General features: G+C 32.1%; 3 protein-coding genes across 3 annotated transcripts; 2 read left to right on the top strand and 1 right to left on the bottom strand.

Moving 5' to 3' along the window:
• The first annotated feature begins 1,228 nt into the window (after positions 1 to 1,228).
• On the top strand, positions 1,229 to 3,307 carry MYB86 (myb domain protein 86). Its single transcript, XM_047319806.2, has 3 exons — positions 1,229 to 1,606; positions 1,747 to 1,876; positions 2,021 to 3,307. The coding sequence occupies exons 1-3, from the start codon at positions 1,474 to 1,476 to the stop codon at positions 2,958 to 2,960; spliced, it is 1,203 nt and encodes a 400-aa protein (XP_047175762.2). The 5' UTR covers positions 1,229 to 1,473; the 3' UTR covers positions 2,961 to 3,307.
• A 7,495-nt stretch (positions 3,308 to 10,802) lies between these two features.
• Positions 10,803 to 12,912, top strand: LOC124843159 (pectinesterase-like). Its single transcript, XM_047319807.2, has 2 exons — positions 10,803 to 11,828; positions 11,929 to 12,912. The coding sequence occupies exons 1-2, from the start codon at positions 10,823 to 10,825 to the stop codon at positions 12,621 to 12,623; spliced, it is 1,701 nt and encodes a 566-aa protein (XP_047175763.2). The 5' UTR covers positions 10,803 to 10,822; the 3' UTR covers positions 12,624 to 12,912.
• Positions 12,913 to 17,802: 4,890 nt separating this feature from the next.
• Positions 17,803 to 22,795, bottom strand: LOC124843157 (Pectinacetylesterase family protein). Its single transcript, XM_047319805.2, has 12 exons — positions 22,377 to 22,795; positions 21,788 to 21,870; positions 21,330 to 21,459; positions 21,163 to 21,236; positions 20,630 to 20,716; positions 20,433 to 20,557; positions 20,269 to 20,329; positions 19,831 to 19,884; positions 19,618 to 19,695; positions 19,404 to 19,509; positions 19,165 to 19,310; positions 17,803 to 18,479 (listed from the first exon to the last, which is right to left on the bottom strand). The coding sequence occupies exons 1-12, from the start codon at positions 22,582 to 22,584 to the stop codon at positions 18,372 to 18,374; spliced, it is 1,260 nt and encodes a 419-aa protein (XP_047175761.1). The 5' UTR covers positions 22,585 to 22,795; the 3' UTR covers positions 17,803 to 18,371.
• Between the last annotated feature and the right edge of the window lie 1,308 nt (positions 22,796 to 24,103).

The following is a 24,103-nucleotide window of genomic DNA, read 5'->3' as shown; positions in this document are numbered from 1 at the left end:
CAGAGAGGCAGAGATGCAAACTACGATGAATAGGGACAATTGCATTATTGTGATTGTCGCATTTGAATGTGGAAGTACAGTTGTTTATTTCTATTATTAACTTTGGTTTTAGTATCCTACCTAAAAAAACAACGGTTTTAGTATCTTACCACACAAACACAGAAGTCGTATGAAGTCAGAAAATTGACATTCAAGAAAACCACAATTAATTCACAACGTACGTAATTTTCAAATTGCAAAAAAGATGAATCATTAGGATGGTTAGTTGAAGTTCCAGCAATTTCTAAGGGAGGAAAAATGACCTTAACCCGGACAGATGTCAAAAGCAATTTTGCATTTGTTCCCAAATGATGAAACTTGTCCAAACGATCATGGTTTTGAAAAACCATCCCAAAAAACCAAAGGAGGATAAGAAGGCCAGTTTTTTCTGCATAGGGTACCTGGCTGCCAGAAAAAAAGTTAGTCAAGAAAAGGAAAGAGCCATAGAGTTTTCAATTTTTTTAGTGTAATTACCAAAGGGCAACAAAAGAACCTAGAGAAGCTTCTGTTATCATCAATTTAATGCAGTGTATATTGTTTGCTACTCTCAGGAATTACTTGTCTACTAGAATTTTTCCCTTCTCAAATCATGTGCTTAATTTATACTTTATGTTTCTATTCTTGGACTAGATTTAGCCTGGCAGACACACTCCTTCAATTTCCTTACATACTTTTCATTTATTTATCACTCTCTTTTCTTGATATCATGTGAGAATGGTGACGTTTCGTCACACTTGAGAAGTTTCAAACACACCAGACTATACAATTTGGAACTCCCAGCTCTAAGCAGCATGGTCCATAACCACCTAGGTCGGTGAAAAGTAAGAACCCTCTTAGCTAGCTTCGTAGCATATGGCAATTACCAAAAGTTGGTACATACAGTCACATGAAGATCAGAACTTTTGTGTGTTAAAATTTTGAGATCTCTTGAGAAAATGCCAATGGGACATATACATACATACATACATAGGTAAAAACGAAACTTAGTAATAATTATGATGTGTGTTACTCTGTTGTCGTATACATACATCAGTGGATAGAAAGCGTGGAAGAATGAAGACCGTCGAAACATGATGACCCAGATGGTGGGGCCAAAGATTGTCCCGTGAAGAAGGGTGGTGTGAGGTGCCCAGTTGAGGAAAGTCAGAAATGAATTAAAAAAAGGAAAATGGTTTGGCAGTGTCCAATCAGCTCTTGGTACAACTTTCTCCTCTCAAAGGCTCCTCCTATTTATTTGATTCCCTGTCATGCTGCCATTTTATTTTCTCACTTTCCTTGTCTCACCATAATAATAACCCTTTTTAACTCAAACCTTCATAACTCTTCCCCTCACCCCACCAAAACACCCTTTACTTTCCTAGCCATTCATTCTTCCTCCACGTACGTTTCCACAAAAACCATTGCTGGATTCAACACTTCCTCACTCACGTACACATGGGAAGACACTCTTGTTGCTACAAACACAAGTTACGGAAAGGCCTTTGGTCTCCTGAGGAAGATGAGAAGCTTCTGGATTACATCACCAAACATGGTCATGGATGTTGGAGTTCAGTCCCCAAACTTGCTGGTATATCTACATATATACATATATAGTACTATATCGTTTGTTTGCTCTCAAATTTCAACACTTCGTTGATGTAGTGTGCACAATGAATGACTAGAGACAGTAGACAAGAGAGTCATTCTAATCTTAATTCTGCATGCCAGGTCTGCAGAGGTGTGGGAAGAGTTGTAGGTTGAGGTGGATAAATTACCTGAGGCCTGATTTGAAGAGAGGAGCATTCTCGCAGGAGGAGGAGAACATGATCATTGAACTCCATGCAGTCCTTGGAAACAGGTAGTTTAGTATATAGTTAAATATCTCACAGGGCCTTTTTTTTCTCTTTCTTTTTTAACGTATAGTTATTACTTTTGACTTTTGTTCTTGTATATGTATGTTTTACTGTTTCTCATGTGGTTTGCTCGGTGACTGCTTTATCAGGTGGTCTCAGATTGCAGCACAGTTACCGGGAAGAACTGACAATGAGATTAAAAACTTATGGAACTCGTGCCTGAAGAAGAAGCTGAGGCAAAGAAGCATTGACCCAAACACCCACAAACCACTCTCTGAGGTTGAGAAGGACAAGGACATGCTACCCTCAACCGACAAAACCAATCAGAAAGCCTCATTGGGATCCAATGAAGTGAGTTTGGTTGATCACCCAGCAAAAGCCTTGCCTTCTTCAGAGAGATACCCTCTTGAAGTTTCCACCAGTTCAACCCAGGAACTATTCCTAGATAGGTTTGGTGCTACCTGCCATGACAACAGTTGCAGGCCCTCTGATGTGGTAGGACCATACTTCTCCTTCCATCACTTCAACTATGGAACAACAAACATGGGCCTCTCTGCAAACCCCAACGCATCTCTTTCCTTCGTTCCACCCTCCACCTCTTCAGACCTTAACAATTCCACCATATCCTCCTCTATGCTGCATTCGATTTTCCCAACACACGTGAAGCTCCAATCTAACGACAACCCTTCCATATCCTCTGATGCGGTTCAAAACTGGGAATCCAACAACACAAACAAAAGCAATGCCAGTATGCAGTTTCAAAGCAGCACAGACTTCCTTGAAAACACGTGGGGGGTGGCTGAGTCTGCAAAGGTTAACATTAACAAAGATGCTCAAGTGCCCCTTCAGACAGAACAAGAGGATCTAAAATGGTCCGAGTATCTTAACACCCCATTTATTCTGGGAAACACACCGGAGAATCAAATCCAAACCTCTCAATCTATCTACAGTGAGGTCAAACCAGAAACAGGATTCATAACAGACGAGTCATGTACTAGTTGGCACCATCCGCCACCAGCTTTTCAACTTTCCGATATATATAGTAAGAATCTGCAGAGATTTTCAGTGACTTTTGGACAAACCCTTTAACCTGTACGTGATATGTGGAAACTTCAACTCAACGAAAGAGACAAAGATGTTGCCGACTTAATTTCCAATGTGAACCAGGTCAGAATTTTCTCGTGAGTTCTGACCACAGGTGTGTGCTGTAAAAAAATTTGTGATTAATTCCAGCTTCTTATATATTCCCACCATTTTGTTACACAAACGTAGAGGCACCACTGCTGAAATAAGGCTTGTTCCAATTCAATGCTTCTCTCCTATAAAATTCTTAAGCCGTTCCTTACAATGTACATGTAGCTTGTGAGTTATTTTTGTGTATACAAATTCTTATTATTTTGTACCAAGACTTGCACAGTTGACATTGCATTACTTCATGGAGGCTGCGTGTGACTCAATAGTTTCAAATCCTAATATCTTTTGAGATGTTCGGGATTTGTTCTGTCTCTTTTTACAGTCAGTTTTTTTTTTTTCTTGATCCTTCTCTAACTGAGAATCCATTGAACTTCCTTCTTTTCTTTTTCTCTCACTGACCCTATTTCTTAAATGGGTGTCTGTCACTGTCTCCTACAGATAGAGATTGTTTTCACTTTTTGAAGGACCTGAGCACACTTCCCTTCCCCTCTCAATCACTCAAGACAAGAAAGTATGCAATACTTGTCTTCCTCTGATTTACCTCTTTCAAAAGGGTCATCGAGTTGTACACACCACACACCACACAGACACAGATACATTTGATTACTAACTCAACAGTTGTAAGCACTATAGCCACAATGAGGCAAAAAACCACAGCAATTTCTGCCACGCACCGACTATTTCAGAAACTCTAAGGCCACAAAAAGAACATATTTAACAGCTTTCTTCGGTTAACTATTTGGTACGGACAAGGTGAAGAATGAAAAACACGGGAAAGAAAATGAAATGAACTCATAATTCAGTGTTAGAGAAGAGAACATTTATTTTATTGTGGTGTATTGGGAAGTGCCACGAAGTGTACCCATTAGAAACAAAAGGATTTTGCGTGAATGTCCTTAGCGTGGGCCAATTCCTCTAAAAGCTTCACACCAGATAATTGGTCCCTCAGTGGGCATCTACATATACTGTTGCTGAAAGTGAAAGTAGCAAGAGAAAAAAATATGGCGTGTTCTCACACAAGACATGACAGAAATGACAGAGAGAAAACAACATGAAAACGAAAAAGAAAAGAAAGAAAGCAAGCATCATTCAAGTAGAACTTGTTCTCGAGAACCATTCCCCCACCATTGAAACAAGTTTTATTTTTTCCTTTCATTCTTTTCCAATTACTGAAACGGTTTTGACGAATGCTCCTCCAACATATCCATTCATAATTGAGTGGCTACACCAAACCTTTTGAAGCATAAACTTTTCACTGAATAAAACAATTAACAAAAGTTCAGGATATGAACTAGTGGGAAACCAGTAACTATCTAACCAAGTACATGGGAAAAGTCATAGAAACATTGAAATAGAGCTTATATTATATATGGAAAATGGTTGTTTGACATCATTTTACTGACACGTTTTATAGAAGTAAAATGGTCTTATTAAAAGTTAGCTTTTGTACTTCTAAACTCCAAAGAGTTAGTTTAGTGCAATAAAAGACTTACACTTACACAGGGTTCAGAATCTCACGAGTCATTTTGTTAAAAGAGATAAATGTATATAGTTCTGCAAACATTTCTAGAAATTTTCTGTTGCAGAAAACAAAAAAACTAGTTTCAAAGAAGAAAGTTATTGTCGGTTACTCTTTCCTATTGGCAACTTGCATCAACAAAGAAGCTCAAGTCAAATAGTTTTGAAGCATCCATGCATGACAGTGATTTGGTTTCCCTTTCAGCTTATCATTTTTCCTCCAATTACCTGTCAAAAGGGCTAAATTTTACAAGTTATCTTGCCAACAGGAAGAAAAGATTCAGGCATCTTATTAATCAGATATGTCTCTATTATAGCGAAAATGGAATATCTTTCAGATATTAGGATTTGCTTATTCATGCTTTAGGACAATAAACACTTGCAGCCCTTGATTGTCCATGTGCACACAACTAATACAATAGTCTTTTGGATCATTAAATATCTTGAAACTTATTATTTATTTAATTTGGGGAGTTAGTGATGGTACATTTTGAATCTCCATGCATGTGAAACAAATAATTGGGTCTAGTTGATGGGACCCTACAATCATCAGTGCACAGGAACAGAACAAAAATCCTGAAGGGGATAATGGGGTGCTGACTATGAAATCTCGAGTTTGATCCTTGTAAAATATTAATGTCCCAGTTAAACAAGTTTCTTCAGTTTTAAATTCTTTGCACTCATATAATTGAGTGAGGAACAAAGTATATTTATATACATCTCTATACTGTTCATAATTCATAGAAGAAGGCAAGGGCCAGAACCTAATAAAATATTTCTTGATTATGATCACAATGATTGGAGTGATAATGACGGTGTTGATGAAGCTGTGTAGTATTATTATATAGCCTTATCGATAGACTTGCTCTGGTGACAGGTAATTTGAGAATAGTTTTAAGATAGTGAAGGAGAATGAACAATCAAATGTAATATTTTTTTCAAATACCTTACTTAATCCAAGGAAATTAGTGATGGACAAAATCGATAAATATATTGTACCAAGATATAAAAAAAATAGTAATTTATCTTTTGTGTATATTAATAAATAGCAAATGAAGGAAGAAACTAAAATTTTATTTCTTAAAGTTAGCTTTTGTTTCCTTTGTTTTCAAAGGGAGGAAATATCAATGTATGTTACTTTTTTCTTTATCTGCTTTCACTTCTCTTATTAAACATCTTATTAGGTTGTTTTGCTATGATATTATTTAGATTTTTTTTTTCTCCTTTTAACAATAAAGTTCACCAAACATTCTTTTATTTAAGAAACAATAAAAAGGAGCCTCAAACCAAAAAAAATGTATAATATCATTTTTTTATTATGAATATTTTCCACCTTTAATACATCATATTTTGTATTTATTTAATTACGAGACAAATTATAAAGTTCAAAATTTTAGATTGTCCTGGACCTGGCTTAACAGTTCAGATAGTCCAATAGGCTAAATTTGTTCACACCGCTGGAATTTTCTTCTTACACCGACAACTTTCTTTCTTGTGGTACAACTGTCAACTTCCTTAATTAAACATATACATACAAAAAAAAAATCAACGAGTTCTACGTAATTTGTTCTAAACTAATTTTAACCAATGAAAAAATTATTTTCCTATAGATATTTATGAAAAAACTTATCAAAAACATACTTATAATTTTAAATAAGTTTATCATGAATATAAAAGAAGTCTTTCAAATGTTAAATGTAACTTTTATTATTTAAAAATTATTTTAGGGACTTATTTGATATTTAAACAACATTATAATCAAGCGAATATTTGTTGGATTGAATTTATATTTTAATTGTAAAAGATAAACTGTAAATTTTTGGCACTACTTTTGCATATATTACAGTGTAACAAAAATAAATAAAATATATTAACAATTTAGTTATAGATATAGGTATAGATATATAAAATGATAAAAAAATAAAAGTAAATAAATAACTCTAATAAAATTATCCATATGAATCAAATTATAAATACTTTTTCCACCGTTAATTGTTATAAAAATATTTTGCACTACTTTTGCATATATGAATATAATTAAAAATAAATAAAATATTAACAATTTAGTCATAGATATAAGTATAGATAAATAAAATGATAAAAAATAAATAAATTGAATGAAATTATTTATATGAATGTAATTTTAATACTTTTTCATCGTTAATTATTACAAAAATATTGTGTAAAATTATAATATTTACTATTATTTTTATTATTATTTATTTGAAAATACTAGTTTGATTTGAATGATGTAAAGACTTATAAAATGACATTTTAGAAGTGATAAGGTTTAGTTTAAAAATAATGAGACTCCATTATTTTAATATTAAAAGATTTTAAGACAAATAGTTTTGTTATGAATGAGTTTCATTATTTTAAATCACATAATTTTTATAGACACCTTTTTTCTAAAATTCTCTCGTTTTTCTCTAGGAGTTCTTCCTCCTTGTTTGTATCATTGAAGAATCGAGACCGTATGATTGATCCTTATAGTGAGCTTTTCAATTTAAACTGAAGAGTTTCTCCATTCGGGTAAGTTGAGTTTCAACTTTTTTTCTTCGTCTTTCTTTGTTATATGTTGTATGTGAGCCTTCTTTCACTTACATGTATCTTTTAAGTCATCTAGACGAGTCTTTATTGATTAGTAGTTTTAATGGCGTGCCCTAATCGTGTTTGTGTTGTTCCTAAGTGTAGATAAGACATCTTGCAAGCTTGAAAGGGGTTTGAGTTTCTTTTGAGCAAGTTTGTTTGTCTCTCAAGTAAAGGGAGCTAATTGCATTGTTATAGTGTTATAGATATCTTGAAACTTGTAATTGCATAATTGAATGGTATGATGAAATTGATCTATTGGATGTTTGTATTGTTGAATTGTCTTAGTTGAGTTGCGTTGATCAGAGAACTTAAGATATGGTCAATTAAGTCAATTGGTATGTGCTCTGACATTAAAAATTATTTTTGACCAAAGTACTAAAAAGGAAATACCAATTTGATCATTTCAGCAGGTTCAAATTTCCTAAATCACAAAGTTTTCATATGTTGTTTTATGATACAACACTAAGCAATGGTAGGTTGACGCTGAGTGTTAGTTAATTGTGTAAACCTGGAAATATTTTAGCTCCCAAATGATGAATGTAAGTTCATTGTGTAGGTATGGAAACATTTTAGCTCCAAAATGTTGAGCATCGTAAAATGTAAATGCTTTGACGTTGAGTGGTAGCAAGGCACCGCTAAGCGCCATCCTTCACTACAAATATGGAGTTGTTTTGTTCCTGGACGCCAAGCGGTATGAGGGTGCCATTGAGTGTGACTTTTTGTGATAAAAATAACGTTGAGCGTCATGACTATTGTTCAGCACCACCTTTTGTAAAAGTTTTGACATTGAGCGTCAGGACTGCTGTTGAGCACCACCTTATGCAAGAAACCTAGTGTTGGGTGCCACTTCTAAGCATCAATGTGTATGTTTGAAATTTCTTATTTCATGTATGTTTTGAGATAGAATTTGCAATGTACTTTTAAGTATGTTTATGAGTACTATGGTGCTTTAGTTAATGATAATATTGTTGTGAATATGAGGGATGACGAAGTAGTGATTTTTAAGGAGGGAGTCATGTGGAATGTGTCTTTCACTAGTATGTATCTTGAGGTACAAACTATTCCATTTTAATTATTGACAAATTTACTATCGACAGATTTTTTCGTAAGTAAATCCATCGGTAATACTTATTTCATTTACCGACGAACTTTTTGTTCGTAAAATCCATTGATAATTAAAAATCTTAGAATTGATCGATAAAATTTGTCGATAATTTAAAATATTTATTATCGATGGATTCGTCAATAAAAGGAGCGGTAAATTTTTTATACAAATTGGAGTGTAGAAATGTAATTGCTTCTTTCTTTGATCTCTTTCTTCACAACAAGGGATTTCTTCTTGTTGCAACGCCACCAAAAGAGGTTTCTTACATCTCCTTCTTCACAGTCACCACAAACTACCGCAAGGGGTTTCTTCGATTTCCTTCTTCACAGCCACCACAGATCACCGCAAGGGGTTTCTTCGATCTCCTTCTTCACAACCATCATAGACCACCGCAAAAGGTTTTGATCTCCCTCTTCAGAGCACCACAGACCATTACAAGGGATTTCTTCGTTCTACATTATGTGAGGGTTTCGTTCTCTCCTTCTTCTCTGTCATTGTCATACCAAGTCACTTACTATCACACCTTCAAGTTCGTCATAATCAGTGCAAATTTTTCTTTTTCTATGTTTATACAATGGTTTGTTGTGTGAGTGGGTATTAAGTGTGTTGTAATTAGAAGAAATTGATAATAATGCTAAAGTAGAATGGAGAAGTTGATTTTGTTTTATTGGGCATTTATTGAGACCATGAGTATTGAATTGATGAAAAAATGAAGACGAAATTGAAAAAGTAAAGGAAGAATATGAAGGAGGGCGAGGAACCTAAGGATTTTTTGTCATTAGTAAATTGTCAGTAATATCGATTAATTGACGAATTTTCGTATTTTAGTTATGGATAATATCAATTTTTCTTGTAGAATGATTATCTTTAAATATATTTACTATCATGATTAATTTCTTAGATAACTTTATTAATATTATATCTATAAGTTTGAAATAAATTTATTTTATTTTATCAATTTTATAATTTCTTATATTTATATTTTATCAATTATCTTTTAAAATTGAAATATTACAATTTGAATTTTGAGTAACATTGTAAGTGATATAAATGTCTTTAAATATTATATAAATGTTAGAGAAGAGAAGGAAATAATAATAATAAAGAAGGGTGAAAAATAGGAATGACACTGTCATTAATTTTCTTAAAGTTTAATAAAATTATAATATATTCATCAGAATTAATATATAATTGAAATCTAATTTGAAAATTTGTGCAGGAAGATTTGAGTTAGCAAATCATGATCTAAATTGGTGGAAAGAGAATGTGAAAACAAACTCTTTATATAATTTTTTATTTGGAAAAAATATTATCTTTATAATAACTAAGATTTCACTGAACATATTCATTATAAATCTATTTAATAGACCAAGAGTTTGACAACATGCAGATACAAGTAAAAGTCCTAATTTGGACACCAAATAAAAGTTGAACTCATTATAAACACATTTACCTCATAAGTGTATATAATATATTTATCAGATCATATAAAACTATTTAAATGATTTATATTATTTGATATTTTTAATTTAATCCAGTAAACAAATAATCCATAATCCATAATCAATTAACTAAACCTGGTAGAAGAAAAAACGTTGAACGAGAGACCTGTTAAATGTGATCAGTTAGCATTTTCAAAAATAATCATCAATAATTTTAATAAATATTCTTACCAATAATATGATTATAAGAAAAAAAAAATACTCAAAAAAATTCTCAACTTTACCCTAAAGATAATTCAATGGATTGTCTTTTTTAGTAATTTAACATATATTTGTCCTTTCTCATATGCAAAGAAATTTAGGAAAAAGTCTATACATAATGTAATAATAATAATAATAATAATAATGATAATCTATATTTAAATTTTTAGTTTTAGTGTTCTTGTTTATTTTTCAAATTTATTCTTTAAATAATTTTTTTAATTAAAATAATTATTATATCAATTTTACCATTTTTTAAATTTAATTTTTTATTTTATTTTAACTTTTTTTAAACTTAACCATTTTATTATTTATAAGATTACCTATAAAATAAATAAAAACTATTTACATATAAAATATATTTATATTAAATTTCATAATTATAATATTAAGTATTATAATTTATAATAATAATAATAATATAAATAAATTTATATTTTACTAAAAAAGGATATGCATGATTGACAATGATACGTATAATTAACAATGAAAAAGGATAGACATAATTAAAATGTTGAAACGTTGAAAGTAGAGTCAGCGAAATTAGATGGATAGTAATAGATGTTGGCGTAAGAGACTAAAGGCAATGGGAAGTCGTCTATTGATAGCAAAGTCCACAGAAGCCATGAATAGTTTGAGAGAAATGTTCAAAGTTTCTAAAAACAAAATCTCAGAAGTACCATCCATCTTTAGGAAACCAAACTTCTATAAAAATGATTCTGCAATAATCACCAATGCTCATAGAACCATCCCCGTAAACAGCAGGGAAGAAGAGAACCTTTTTCTCTTTCTTATCGCTCATACTTATTAAACTTTAAGAATAAAAAAAAAAAAAGAAAATGGAAAAGAACGCGACAATGGTCTCTGCTGTTTCTCTCATTCTCGTAGTAGGCGTTGCCCTAGGCGTTGTCGCTTTTGTCTCCACCGGCAACAACGACGAACCCGCCACCTCAGGCGACACCACCGGAAAGGTGACCACCCACACGAAAGCCGTGCAAGCCGTGTGCCAAAACACTGACGATAAGAAGTTCTGCTCTGACACTTTCAGCTCCGTCAACACCTCAGACCCAACCGCATACGTCCAAACCGTGGTGAAAAAAGCCATGGACGACGTCATCAAAGGCTTCAACCTAAGCGATACTCTAAAGGTCGAAAACAGCAAGGGAAATTCAACCGTCAAGATGGCCCTTGATGATTGCAAGGACCTGTTGGAATTCGCCATCGACGAGTTACAAGCGTCTGAGATTCTAGTCAAAGAGAACAACATTAACAACATCAACGACCGCGCTGCGGACCTCAAAAACTGGATTGGCGCCGTCGTTGCATACAAGGAATCGTGCCTGGACGGGTTCGACACGGACGGGGAGAAGGAGGTGCAATCCAAGTTGAAAACCGAAAGTTTGGACGGAATTGGGAAGTTAACGGGGTTAGCTCTTGACGTTGTGTCCGGCTTCGCGGAAGTACTCTCGGGCTTCAATTTAGATCTGACTGCCAAGACTTCGTCTCGTCGTCTTCTCGATGTGGACCAAGAGGGATATCCATCGTGGTTGTCCATGCCGGATCGGAAGCTCTTGGCGGACACAGCTTCCGTTAAACCTAACGCGGTTGTTGCCAAGGATGGTAGTGGCGATTATAAGACCGTTGAGGAGGCCATTAACTCCTACCCCAAAAATCATCAGGGCAGATTCATTATCTACGTCAAGGCCGGTACCTATGATGAATACATCAAAGTTGACAAAAAGAAGAATAGAATTCTGCTATACGGCGATGGCCCCACAAAGACAATTATCACCGGCAATAAAAACGTGGTTGATGGTTATAAGACAATTAGAACTGCTACCTTCTGTGAGTTATTCTTTTATTTTCAGTTCAATGAAATCTGATTCTGGCTAGGTATGAAACAACACGTGAAAACAGTATATTAATATGTGATGACCGTTTGCAGCGACGGTTGCAGAAGATTTCATGGCAAAGTCTATTGCATTTGTGAACTCTGCCGGCGCGGCGAAACACCAAGCAGTGGCATTGCGCGTTCAAGGCGATAGGTCGGCCTTCTTCGACTGCGCCATGCACGGTTACCAGGACACGTTGTACACCCACGCTCATCGTCAGTTCTACCGCAACTGCGAAATCTCTGGCACGGTGGATTTCATTTTCGGCTACGGCACCACCCTGATCCAGAACTCGAAGATCGTTGTGCGGAAGCCAGATCCGAATCAGCAGAACATTATCGTGGCGGACGGGACGGACCAAAAGAACATGCCGACGGGAGCGGTGCTGCAAAACTGCGATATCATCGCGGAGCCGGAACTGGAGAAGGTAAAGACGTCGTTTAAGACGTACTTGGCGAGGCCGTGGAAGGCATATTCGAGGGCAATCTTCCTAGAAAACACGATCACCGATGTGATTCAGCCAGATGGGTATCTTCCCTGGAATGGGAACCTGAACCTGGACACGTGTTTCTTTGCTGAGTACGAGAACACTGGGGCCGGTGCCGATCTGAAAGCTAGGGTGAAATGGAGTCGCGGGGTCCTTAGCAAGGCCGATGCTAACAAATACACCGCTGACCAATGGCTCCAGGCAAACGCCTGGCTCCCTGCTACTGGCATTCCTTTCACTCCCGGTCTCACCAAACCTTGAACTCAAACTCACCCATCAACAAATCCATGTCCTGTCCCCATTAACCAAAACAATCTTGCTATATATCCATTCTTACTTAGGTTTAGATGAACCCCAATACTGTATAGTAGCCACATTATAGAAATTCCTTGGATCATCTTTCACATTCCAAGACTGTATGTCAGTAATAAGCTGCCATTCATTGTATATTGTGTATGTATATATATATACATATATCGATATGAAGGGCATGATAGGCTTGTCGATTTATTCAGTGTCTATCCTCACTTCCTTCTGATTTTTGTATGCCCTAGACCAACAATATCGCTATAAATTTAGTTGTTCACTTTTTCTTTCTACGGCTTCTCACTTATTTTTCTAGAGATACTTGCTTATTATTATTATGATTAATGTTTTCATACATCTCTCCACATTAGTCCTCGGTCTTCCTTCTCGATTTATTTCTTAGATTCATAAAGACTTACCTCATATCTTGTTGAAAGTGAAGTAGTTTAATTTAAAATACACTAATGCAGGAATGCCACTCTCATTTCTACTATGTATGCTTCACCTTTCTTTTTCTTCTTTTATAAAATTTCATTTTGAGCTCGAAGGATATATAATATCTATGCCTTCTATACCTATATATTTATATTTATATATATATAATATTTTTCTTTTTTATCTACGTTTGTTTTTCAAATTTATCCTTTAAATATTTTTTAAAATTAAAATAATTATTTTTTACTTTTTTAAGTGATCGTTCTTTTATATTTAATTGATTTTTTATTTGATCATTTTTAAAACTTATTTTAATTATAACATACGTACAAAATAAATAACAATCATTTACAATAAAATTACAAAAAATATTTTAAATTTATAATTATAATATAACAATAATAATAGTAATAATAATATTATTTTTTTATTTTTTTATTATTATAAAAATATGAACAAATGTAACGCGTATATCTTTGCTAGTATATATAAAAAATAATAATAATATTAAATAACTAGATTAAAAGAAAATGATCTTAACAATATACAATGTGGATGAAACCTAGTTTCAAACTCCAAAAGTTAGTTTTAGTGCAATAAAAAACTTACTTACACAGGGTACAGAATCTCACATTTTGTTAACTAGTTCTGCAAACTTTTCTAGAAATGTTATGTTGCAGAAAATAAAAAACCTAGTTTCAAAGCATAGAGTAATTGTCAGTTACTCTTTTACGATTTTTTTTTTTTTGATAAAATTCTTTGATAATTTTAAATAAATAATAATTTAAAATGTTTATTATCAATAAATTTGTTCGTCGGTAAATTCGTAAAAAAAACAAAATTTTTGTCCACATCATCTCATCATCTTTCCTCTAATAATTTAACTTTGAAAAATCCTATATCAACAATACAGATATATCACTGGAGTCGTCACCGGTAGTAAACCAAATTGTGACACTGCCATCAAACCACTAACCCCTTGTGCAAACCATGTTTCAAATTGCAAGTCCACCTCGCAACAGTGGAAGCACATCGTGCAGCAAGCCCTAATCGTGCAACCACCATGCATAATACCATCTCCACTGGATCTTCATCTTCTCTTGCACCATCACTTCATCGCTTTACCATGAAATGTGAATCCATTGATGAAAAAAAAACATCAACCAGTGTACCCACACATAGATTTAGTGCGAACAAAAACGAATCAGTCAAATATAAAAATAGATAAGCCAAATTTGAGATTATGAGTTCTTTACATAATGCTCGGAAGAGATGTTTTCTCCACTAGAGATTGAGGACGAAATGGGATACATTTTCACCTTTGGTGTATGATACTCGTGCGAAGAAGGTGAAGGAGGACAAATAAAAAATGAAAAACTTAAAATAAAAAAGAAAAAAAAAGATAAACCAAATCATAATATATATCAATAAAATGTATTCACAGATTTTTTTCTTCAATAGACAAATATAATTTTTTGTCAATAAATATTACTGACTACACTTTTATTAATGGTTTCAATTTGTAAAAAAAAATCATTATTAACAAATTTTTCACATTTCGATAGAATTTGATTATCAGCAATATCTATTCTTTTTGTAATGTTATTGAAATTTTCATAAAAAGAAAAAAACTCAAATAAAAAAGTTTCTAAACATCCATTTAATAGATTTAACAAATTATCATAAAAATATTTTATTACATTATAATATTTACTATTATTGTTATTATTATTTATTTCAAAATAATAGTTTGATTTGAGTTTTGAGTAACATTGTATAATATATATATATATATATATATATATATATATATATATATATATATATATATATATATATATATATATATATATATATATATATAAAGAAAATTTGCTTAGTTAACCTGTATCAAATTTTAATTGACAAAAATTCTCTTAAATATTTTGGATTTTAAGTTTTAAGATTAAGAATATTTAAATAATTGACATTCTTTAAATATCAGAATATTTTAATAAATTTTACTTTTAATTCAAAATAAAAAAATCATAAATTTTAAAATTTAAAGTCTATAATATATGATAGTATTTTTTTCAATTAAAATTTAATACGTTAAGAAGTTATATGAATTTAGCAAACCTATATATATATATATATATATATATATATATATATATATATATATATATATATATATATATATATCAATCATTAAATATTATATAAATGGCAGATAAGACAAGAAAATGATAATAAAGAAGGGTGAAAAAAACACTTGACATTGTCGTTAAATTTTCTTAATGTTTAATAAAATTATAAAATATTCATCTGAATTAATATACAATTGAAATCTAATTTGAAAAAATGTGCAGGAAGATTTGAGTTAACGTTATCTAAATTGGTGGAGAAGAGAACGTGAAAACATAATCTTTATATAATTTTTTTATTTGGCAAAAATATTACCTTTATAATAACTAAAATTTCACAAAACATATTCATTATAAATCTATTTAATAGACTAAGAGTTTGATAACATGCAGATACAAGTAAAAACTCGTAATTTTGGACGCCAAATAAAAACTCAACTCGTTATAAACGCATTTACGTCATAAGTGTATATAATATATTTATCAGATCATATAAAATTATTTAAATGGCTTATATTATTTGATATTTTTAATTTAATCCAGTAAACAAATAATCCATAATCCATAATCAATTAACTAATCCTGGTAGAAGAAAAAACGTTGAACGACATACCTGTTAAATGTGGTCATTTAGCATTTTCAAAAATAATCATCAATAATTTTAATAAATGTTCTTACCAATAATATTATCATAAGAAATAAAAGAAATCAACTCAAATATTCTCATCTTTATCCTAAAAATAATTCAATGGATTGTCCTTTTTAGTAATTAAACATATATTTGTTATAGCGACGAAAACTAAAGAGCACGAGTTTGAAATAAAATTGAAAAAAAGGGGTAAAATAGACTCATTTTTTTTAAACATTCCTTTCTCGTATGCAAAAAACTTAGGAAAAGTATATACATATGTAATAATAATAGTAATCTATACCTAGAATTTTCAATTTTTTTTTGTTTTTCAAAATTATTGTTTAAATAAATAAAATTAATTAAAATAATTGTTTTACCAATTTTACCGATTCTTTAAATTTAATATTTTTTTGAATTTAATATTTTTTATATTTAACCATTTTATTATGTATAAAACTATCTATAAAATAAATAAAAACTAATTTAATAAAGTTTTAAAAATTATTTACATTTAATTTCATAATTATAATAATAATAATAATTTTATTATATTTAATATCATAAAAAAATAAATATAAATATACATAACATGTGTTTCCATTAATAATAATAATAACATTAATAATATTAAGTATTATAATTTATAATAATAATAATAATAATATAAATAAATTTATATTTTAGTAAAAATAATAATAATTAATAATAATATATAAGTCCATCAAATTATTCACGAATTTTAATAAACTTTCTTCTTATTTTTTTGTCATATTTTTCTTAATCCCACCTCCACCTCTTTATTTTTTCAAACCCACTCATTTCTACTACTCCAATCCAATTATATGTTCAATCCAAACAAAGCCTAAATATTTTACCATTACATATTATAGGACGTATGTATTTAATAAAAAAGATTCATGTTTAATTTCACTGCCGGTAAAAGCCTAAGATATTTTCCTTTTAAAGGAAACATTAAGGAAAGTGACAGTTAAAGGACAAGAACGAATCCCATAAATGGTTATCACATTTATAAACAGCAAAACAACATATCCAACTGGTTCTAACTAAGTTCTTTGATAGTCCAATTCTGCAGTCTTTTCAACTACATCTTTCTCGCTCCTCGTTTTTTAATAGCCTTCACATGTCAAGTCATTTGAAGGAACCTTTCCTCATCATATCCTCAACATTATCATCTTCTAAATCACATAATCCACCAATGATTTCCAACCACCGATGCTAATATCTTCTCATCATACTTTTCAATTTCAACTCTCTTTTTTTCATTCATTCATTAAGTGGACTACTTTCAAGGATAATAGCTCACCAATGATTTTTTTATTTTATCAATGTGTAGCTTTAAAATGTTTAATATTTTATTGTTTAAATGTATTTAATAGATTAAATCTAAAATGATAATCATTGTCTTCAGTTTGCTGTAATTAACTTGTGACATTAGATATGTGATCTTCTTAAATTTAAGGCTAAGTAAATGACTTCTTTAAAAGCCTCCTATACAATTTAATTCCAAAAGGTTGAGCCATCCTGAGAAAGGGAACTTCTGCTACTCAGAGGAGATAGTGATGCTTGAAATGATTTAGATTTTAGCTATTTGTATAGATTCTATGTGCAGTTTAATTTAAAATTGACAACAGAAAAGAGTTGGAGCAAACATTATAGGACATTATTCCCTATGTATCCACAGTAAAAACAATAAACTGAGTTAAGAATACTGCAAATTTTGTATTTGTCTGAGTAGTCGTGTTTGATGCATGACAGTAGAAATTATAATTTGAAAGATAGAAAGATATTTAAAGACTTAAGATTACACAAACAAATTAGTTGATATGTCAGAAACATACTCTTACATGTTAGTGTTATAGATAGATAGATTGTGTGATAAATAACAGTTAATGCAACACAAGATAAGTTCACACAGTATCAGTAAAAGGGAAATAATGACGAACTTTTCATTCAAACTGAAAGGAAAATATGAGATTGAGATTATCTCATTCAACCTCCGTCAATGCTTACTCGCTTACTGTATTACAGTGCATATATATAGTCTAACAGTTCCTTACTTCTGCCAATTTTTGCAAAAAACTAAAGGCGTTTGCCTCAGCTTTCTCAACTAATTAATCTATACACCAAAACTACTTCCACCAATTTCTAAATCATGGAAAAGGCTTATTAAATTTGCACTTCAAACAACCATTTTCTTTTATTGGCCTTGATGATAAATAAACGAGAAATGCTCTCACCTTTTGACCTATTTCTCTTAACACGATACTATTTGGTGAATGTCATACAATTCCCATGAAAGAGAGAATGAGACTTACATAATTGTGTAAGTCTTGCATGAATTTCACCTAATAATAAGATGTGTTAACAAAATGTGTCCAAAAGTGTGTTCTTACTTGCATTCCTCATAATTCAATAGCATATTCCTAATCGAGTGTAATAAGGTCCAAAGGAATGAGACTAACGAAATCGTGACCATTGATGAAATTTGGCTCATCTGAAGACAAGATGGTGGCACGTATTATCACAAGGGTAAGGGCAATCAATGGCCTTAACAACTGCTCGGTCGAAATACCAGTCTCCAACAGCCAGAGCAATTGCCTGCATATTGTCAATGCACATACTTTAGAGTTTAGACAAGAAGATCTTAAATTTTAAAAAGGAAGCATAAGGAAACTGCATATACTAGCTTCAGAGATCAAAGACAGACACTAAAAAGGATTAGATTGTAAATAGAAGTCTCATGGAAGATTATAGAATCAACACCACTGGATAACCTACTGTGTAATGATTTGAGGCTACCTGATAAATAGTAACAGACCCTTGAGTTGCACAATAATAGTGCAAGGCTTCAGCTTTATTCTCATTTTTAATTCAACTTTTTTCTTGCTGAACCAGCACGTATCAAGACATTGAATATTGCGATTGCTTAAAACAACAATGTCTTGGCGGAGATCAAGAATAAATAAAGTAAACAAAATACTTCAAAGCAATTGATACTTAATATATATATAACGTCTAACTAGAAGCATACTCTACTTCAGAGTATAAGGATGAAGTATTCGCAAGCAAACACCATCAAAAAGCACATTCCATTAGCAAACATATATGGCCAATAAATTAAGCATGCATTTACAATTTCCTAGAACTTTTCTCAAGGTGAATTATGGGAAAAAAATGAAATCATCATTTAGTAATAGTATGCTCAATCTAGTATTCAAACTCCTCCGCGTACGAAGATGCACGATTCTTAACTAAAGCTGCATTAGAGACATGATGAACCCACCTTGTTCCCAATGACAGGAGAATTGTCTGCAAACCATGTATCCTGCCTCTCAGATTGGCAGTGAGCAAAACATGAATTTATGAATAATCCATTCTGATATGATCTTGAGAAGCTTTTAATACCATTCAGCATTTGATTCCTGAATCCTGCATTAGATACAGTAAAAAGACGTTTACACTGACTAATTTATTCAAGACCTTTTTCAACTTTTAATGAAAGCTATCTCGTAGTCAAACCACCTTGCAAATATTGGATTTGTGAAGCAGTACATTTAGCATGATTTAATCTACAATCATGCCAATAGCCACGGGGATCAGCCGATGAAGGAGCTAAGCTTGATTGTATCTGTTGATAAACAGAAAATATTTCTTTAGTGTAATATGTCTACAATTGATTTAATGCATGATTTATCAGGAATTAAGACAATAACCATATACAAAATCAGACATTTACCTGCCATGAGTCATAAGCGGTATTAAGAATGAATAGCGGGGTTCTAATATTGGCAATCAAGTTCTGAGGGAAGAAGCACTGAAAGAGGGGTAAAAAAGGATACATCACTGAAAGTCCAACTCAGAGCAAGCAACAAATTATGGATCATCTAATCTCCAGAAATCCATTCAAATGAAACTTAATTTTCTACATTTTCAGAGTATCAATGATTACCGAAGTGGGATCGAGGTGATTAGTACAAGTGCGAGGTAGATTCTTCTGCACTCCCTGCAATGGATGAACAAAATATTTACCATCAAGTAGTAGAATCATAAGAATGTAAAAATGGCCAAATTTCAAACCTTGCGAACTAATTGGCAACTGGCAGATCCTCATTTCAAATTAAACAATGATTTTAAAAATTCAATTTAACCGCAAAAAATTCCTACTCAGGTTTGGTGAAAAACCTTGCCAAAAGTTCATGATTAAAAACAGCATGTATCCAACATGGAGTTTGAATATAAATGGCATTTTATTTCATATTAAGCTTATTTGAAATAGTTTAACCAAACACTATGAGTCAATGGTTAAGATGACAACAAAACAGGAGATGTTGTAATAGATTTTGCTTTCATAATATAGTAAATTGGTGGCCTGAAAATGTTGTGGTACCTGCAGCTCTACGACACCACTGAAAAGATTCCTGATGCTATGTCCCCTAGACACGTCAATCCTGTAATTCAAGGGAGGAATTAACCAACAATTGAAGGACCGAAAATCCTGTGGTAACAATGGAAACGCATTCATGCAATAAAATAGTGCATTTAGCCACATACGCATCAAGAAATAACCCTGCATCACTGAGACACTTCACTTTGGTAGTGTGTGGGAAAAACCCTCGAAATTCATCACAGTGTATAATCGTAGCCAGACCACCGGCGGAGCATCCAGAAAGCATAGCCTGAAGAAAAAAATAGTATCTATTGTGAGAAGAAAGATTAAGTAGCATTGTATGTGTGCATGAGTGTACAACCTGCTTGGCAAATCTCATTCCCTTTGACATCAAATCTTCCACTGCAGCCAACCATATACGTTGTCCTCTAAATTGTAGTTGAGCAGCCTGTCTCATGAGATGATATTTACAAGTAAGTATTGTCTAATGTAAAACAATGTACGTGATGTGAATCTTTTCTTCAACATGCCTCACTCAGAACTGTTATGATAAAATTGTGCTTATCCACCCCTAACTATATCCAAGAAAAATAAATGTATCTACAGCTAACATTAACAGATGTTGTTACAACTATACAAACTGAAGGAAGAAAGTTGGATAACAGCAAAGAAAATGAAGGCCTTGTCTAATTCAGATCCTTGCAGACATCTCCAAGAAACATGTCAAAAATAAAAGTTTCAGAAAAAAACTGAAGCTTTGGTATCCTGTGTATTGTCCTTTGGAATTATCAAATCTATTTACTGCAAAGAATGTTATTGCTCACACTGAACTACTATTATAAGGTACTTCAACGTGATTTAAATTTTCAATAAGACCAAACCATAAAAATTTACCTGATGTTCACTATCCCCGGCAAACGATGCACCATCACAATAACGAATTTTCACTCTGTTCCAGTTGAAAAAATCTGCAACCAAAGGGAACAGGAAATGAGGGAAAGGGGGCTGGTGATGTAGAAAGCAAAAATAGAGCAGTTCAGGTTGTTTAATTGAATGAAAACCTGGATTATCTTCAGCACTATTGCTTAATATTCCTGTAAATGGTATCTGTTTCTCCATGAATCTTGATGATCCACGCCGTGTTTTCTTGCGATAAACACATGATTTAACGTCATTACACCACCCACCTCCCTGTCACAGGATTCTCACTTAAATATCCACAGAATTCTTTATAGCACAAAAGGGAACTTGTTTCGCCCACACTTCAAAACACCCGTACATGACATATTCGGATCCCAAATTATTTCTAAGAGTATTTCAATCATTGTCTTTTCGCACACAATAAAGATTGACTCCGACAGTATTTTATTTTAACTATAAATGCTTACTCAACAACCTTTGTACTAGTAAACTTTCATTGGATATTATTTTGGTGGACACATCTAAATCTATTAAGTAGAAATAAAAACAAGCACGTGGCATTGATTAGTTTGAAAACCCAATTTCATTTCATTGATACCTCTAAATTAACAATCCAGCTGTTAGCTCCTGATCCATATCCCCGATGTAAATGATAGCCAGGCAATGTTCCATCCAAGCAAACTGCCACAACACAACAAAAAGAAAAAAAAAAGTATATTCAGCTAAATTAAAGGGCATCAAAATCATGTCTATTACCCAAAAATAAGGGTCATTATATGCTTCATTTTTCCATGATAAGGTTAAGTATATACTTCTAGGTAGGACACCAATGGCATGAAGAGATCCGCCAAGAGAAGAGTTGTAACTACTCAATTAGTCCCCAGCTTTCAGGGGATCTTACAAGAAAGAGTTGTTCACCAAGCAGAGAAATTTTCATCACGGGATTCAAATCTAGACCCATGGGAAAGGTCAAAATTCATAGCAGAACCTTAACCACCCACCTTGGTTCTATGTATGCTTTAATCTCTAGGTACATGTGCAACAAGACTAATTGAAGCGATTTCTAATTAGATAAACTATATTCTAAACGACAATGGATCTCATCAGAAAAAACAACAGAACAGCTGATGAACTCAGTTCCAAACTTTCATGAGATGAAAAATAAAGAGGTTCGAGCTAAATGGTACCTGCTCCTTTGGCAGCAGCACTTGGAATGAGTGTGAGTCCTACCATAAGAGGAGACCTCCCAATGAGGGACGAATATGGTTGTTCTCGAGCCTCCAACAAAGAGAACTCGGTTTCATTGAAGTAGTGATATTGAAAGGCTGAAAAAGCATCAACCCAGAAGCCAAAAACAAGTGCTGCAACAATGCCAGGCCAGAAGAGGTTTCCCATTCTGGCTTTGCTGCCGGTGCGAGTTTGTGAAAGAAACAACACACAGATGCACAGTTGGCACAGCAGAAGAAGCCAGAAGGTGGAGCTTCCTTGATTAATTAATGGGCCAAACAATGCACTATGCGCCAAATACACAATAGAGAAATGTGGGAAGGTTTTATGCGAGAGAAGAAGGAAGAAGAAGAGGGATACTTATAGACACAGAACAGTGTTTGCCGGGCTTTTTAAGGTTTCACCAGGAACAGAATTCACACCCGGTCTTGTCTTCAATTAAAGCAGGATTTAAATTACAATTTATTTAATAATTACTACTATTCAACAGTTACTCTAACATTTATTGCGCACACTGTTGAAAATTTCTAGTTTAATTAACAATCAAAATTTGTTTAAAAAAATACTGCATTCAAAATTTCTGAAACTAGTTCAAACGCTCGCCTCTCACGAATCACGATTTCTTAGGTTTGTTTTTATTTTTCTTAAATATAAATGAAAAATCTATTAATGTTTAAAATCTCAATTATTTAAATTTGTTAAATAAATAGTCGTCAAAATCTATTACAAAACATTTGGCTCTAAAGAGAAAGAAAAGTATCTTTTTGCCCCTTTCTTTAAATATCATAAATATTTTGTTTCTGTGACTAAATTATTTACAATGGAAACTATTTATGTAATATTTTTTGCATTTTATCTTAAACATTTTATTATTTTTTTTTAAATATTCATTTGGATGCGAAACTCAGATTTTTTTTTTTAAATTGCAAAACTAAGTATTAGTAATACATTTAAAGAACTAAAAATAAACTTATATTGAAAAGTTAGAAAACTAAAAAATATTTGAACATTTATTATATATCCATTTTTTTTACATAGACTTTGATGTATATGTAAAGTCTGCATATGCACTGTATCACATGTCTACTAATTGCAAATTATAAAAATCCTTCTTAACTACTGCAAATTTTGGAAGTTATAAATATTATTCGTATAAATGTTGTGCTGTTATGCTTGTATCGTTTCTTTTAATTTGGTTGAGTTGGATTTATCATTCCAATGAAGAGACCGAAAGTATAATATATGTTATTTGATTGTTTTTCTTTTATTGATTTCATTCCATAAACGTAAGGTGGCATCTCTATTTTTTCTCTCTACCTAACATGACCTAGCCTGCCTTATATTAATTATTTGTATAATTATTTGCAATGTTTTTTTATTGTTAAAAACATTTTTTGTTATTTATTCTATAAAAATCTGCATAGGAATGGCTTTACAACTTCTTGCATTTTATATAGGTTAACATATTAATTATACTTAATGAAAGCACATGTAAGGATAGATGTTGTTATTAAATATTTTATATTGTTGTTAGAGTGTACTCTACATATTTTATTTTCTTTTTCTTTTCTTTTATGTTTTTTATTTCTTTTTTATCTTGACAGTGAATCTTAAATATAATTCAATTGGTCTAACTTATGTAATATGTCAAAATATTTTAATTTTAATCTATGCATGATTTCTAGCA

This window comes from Vigna umbellata, chromosome 8, assembly GCF_029865625.1.
Source record: "Vigna umbellata cultivar VRB3 chromosome 8, Vumbellata_1.0, whole genome shotgun sequence".
Classification (NCBI taxonomy): Eukaryota; Viridiplantae; Streptophyta; class Magnoliopsida; order Fabales; family Fabaceae; genus Vigna; species Vigna umbellata.
Note: the sequence above shows the minus strand (reverse complement) of the source record. Positions and strands in the feature narration are given on the sequence as shown.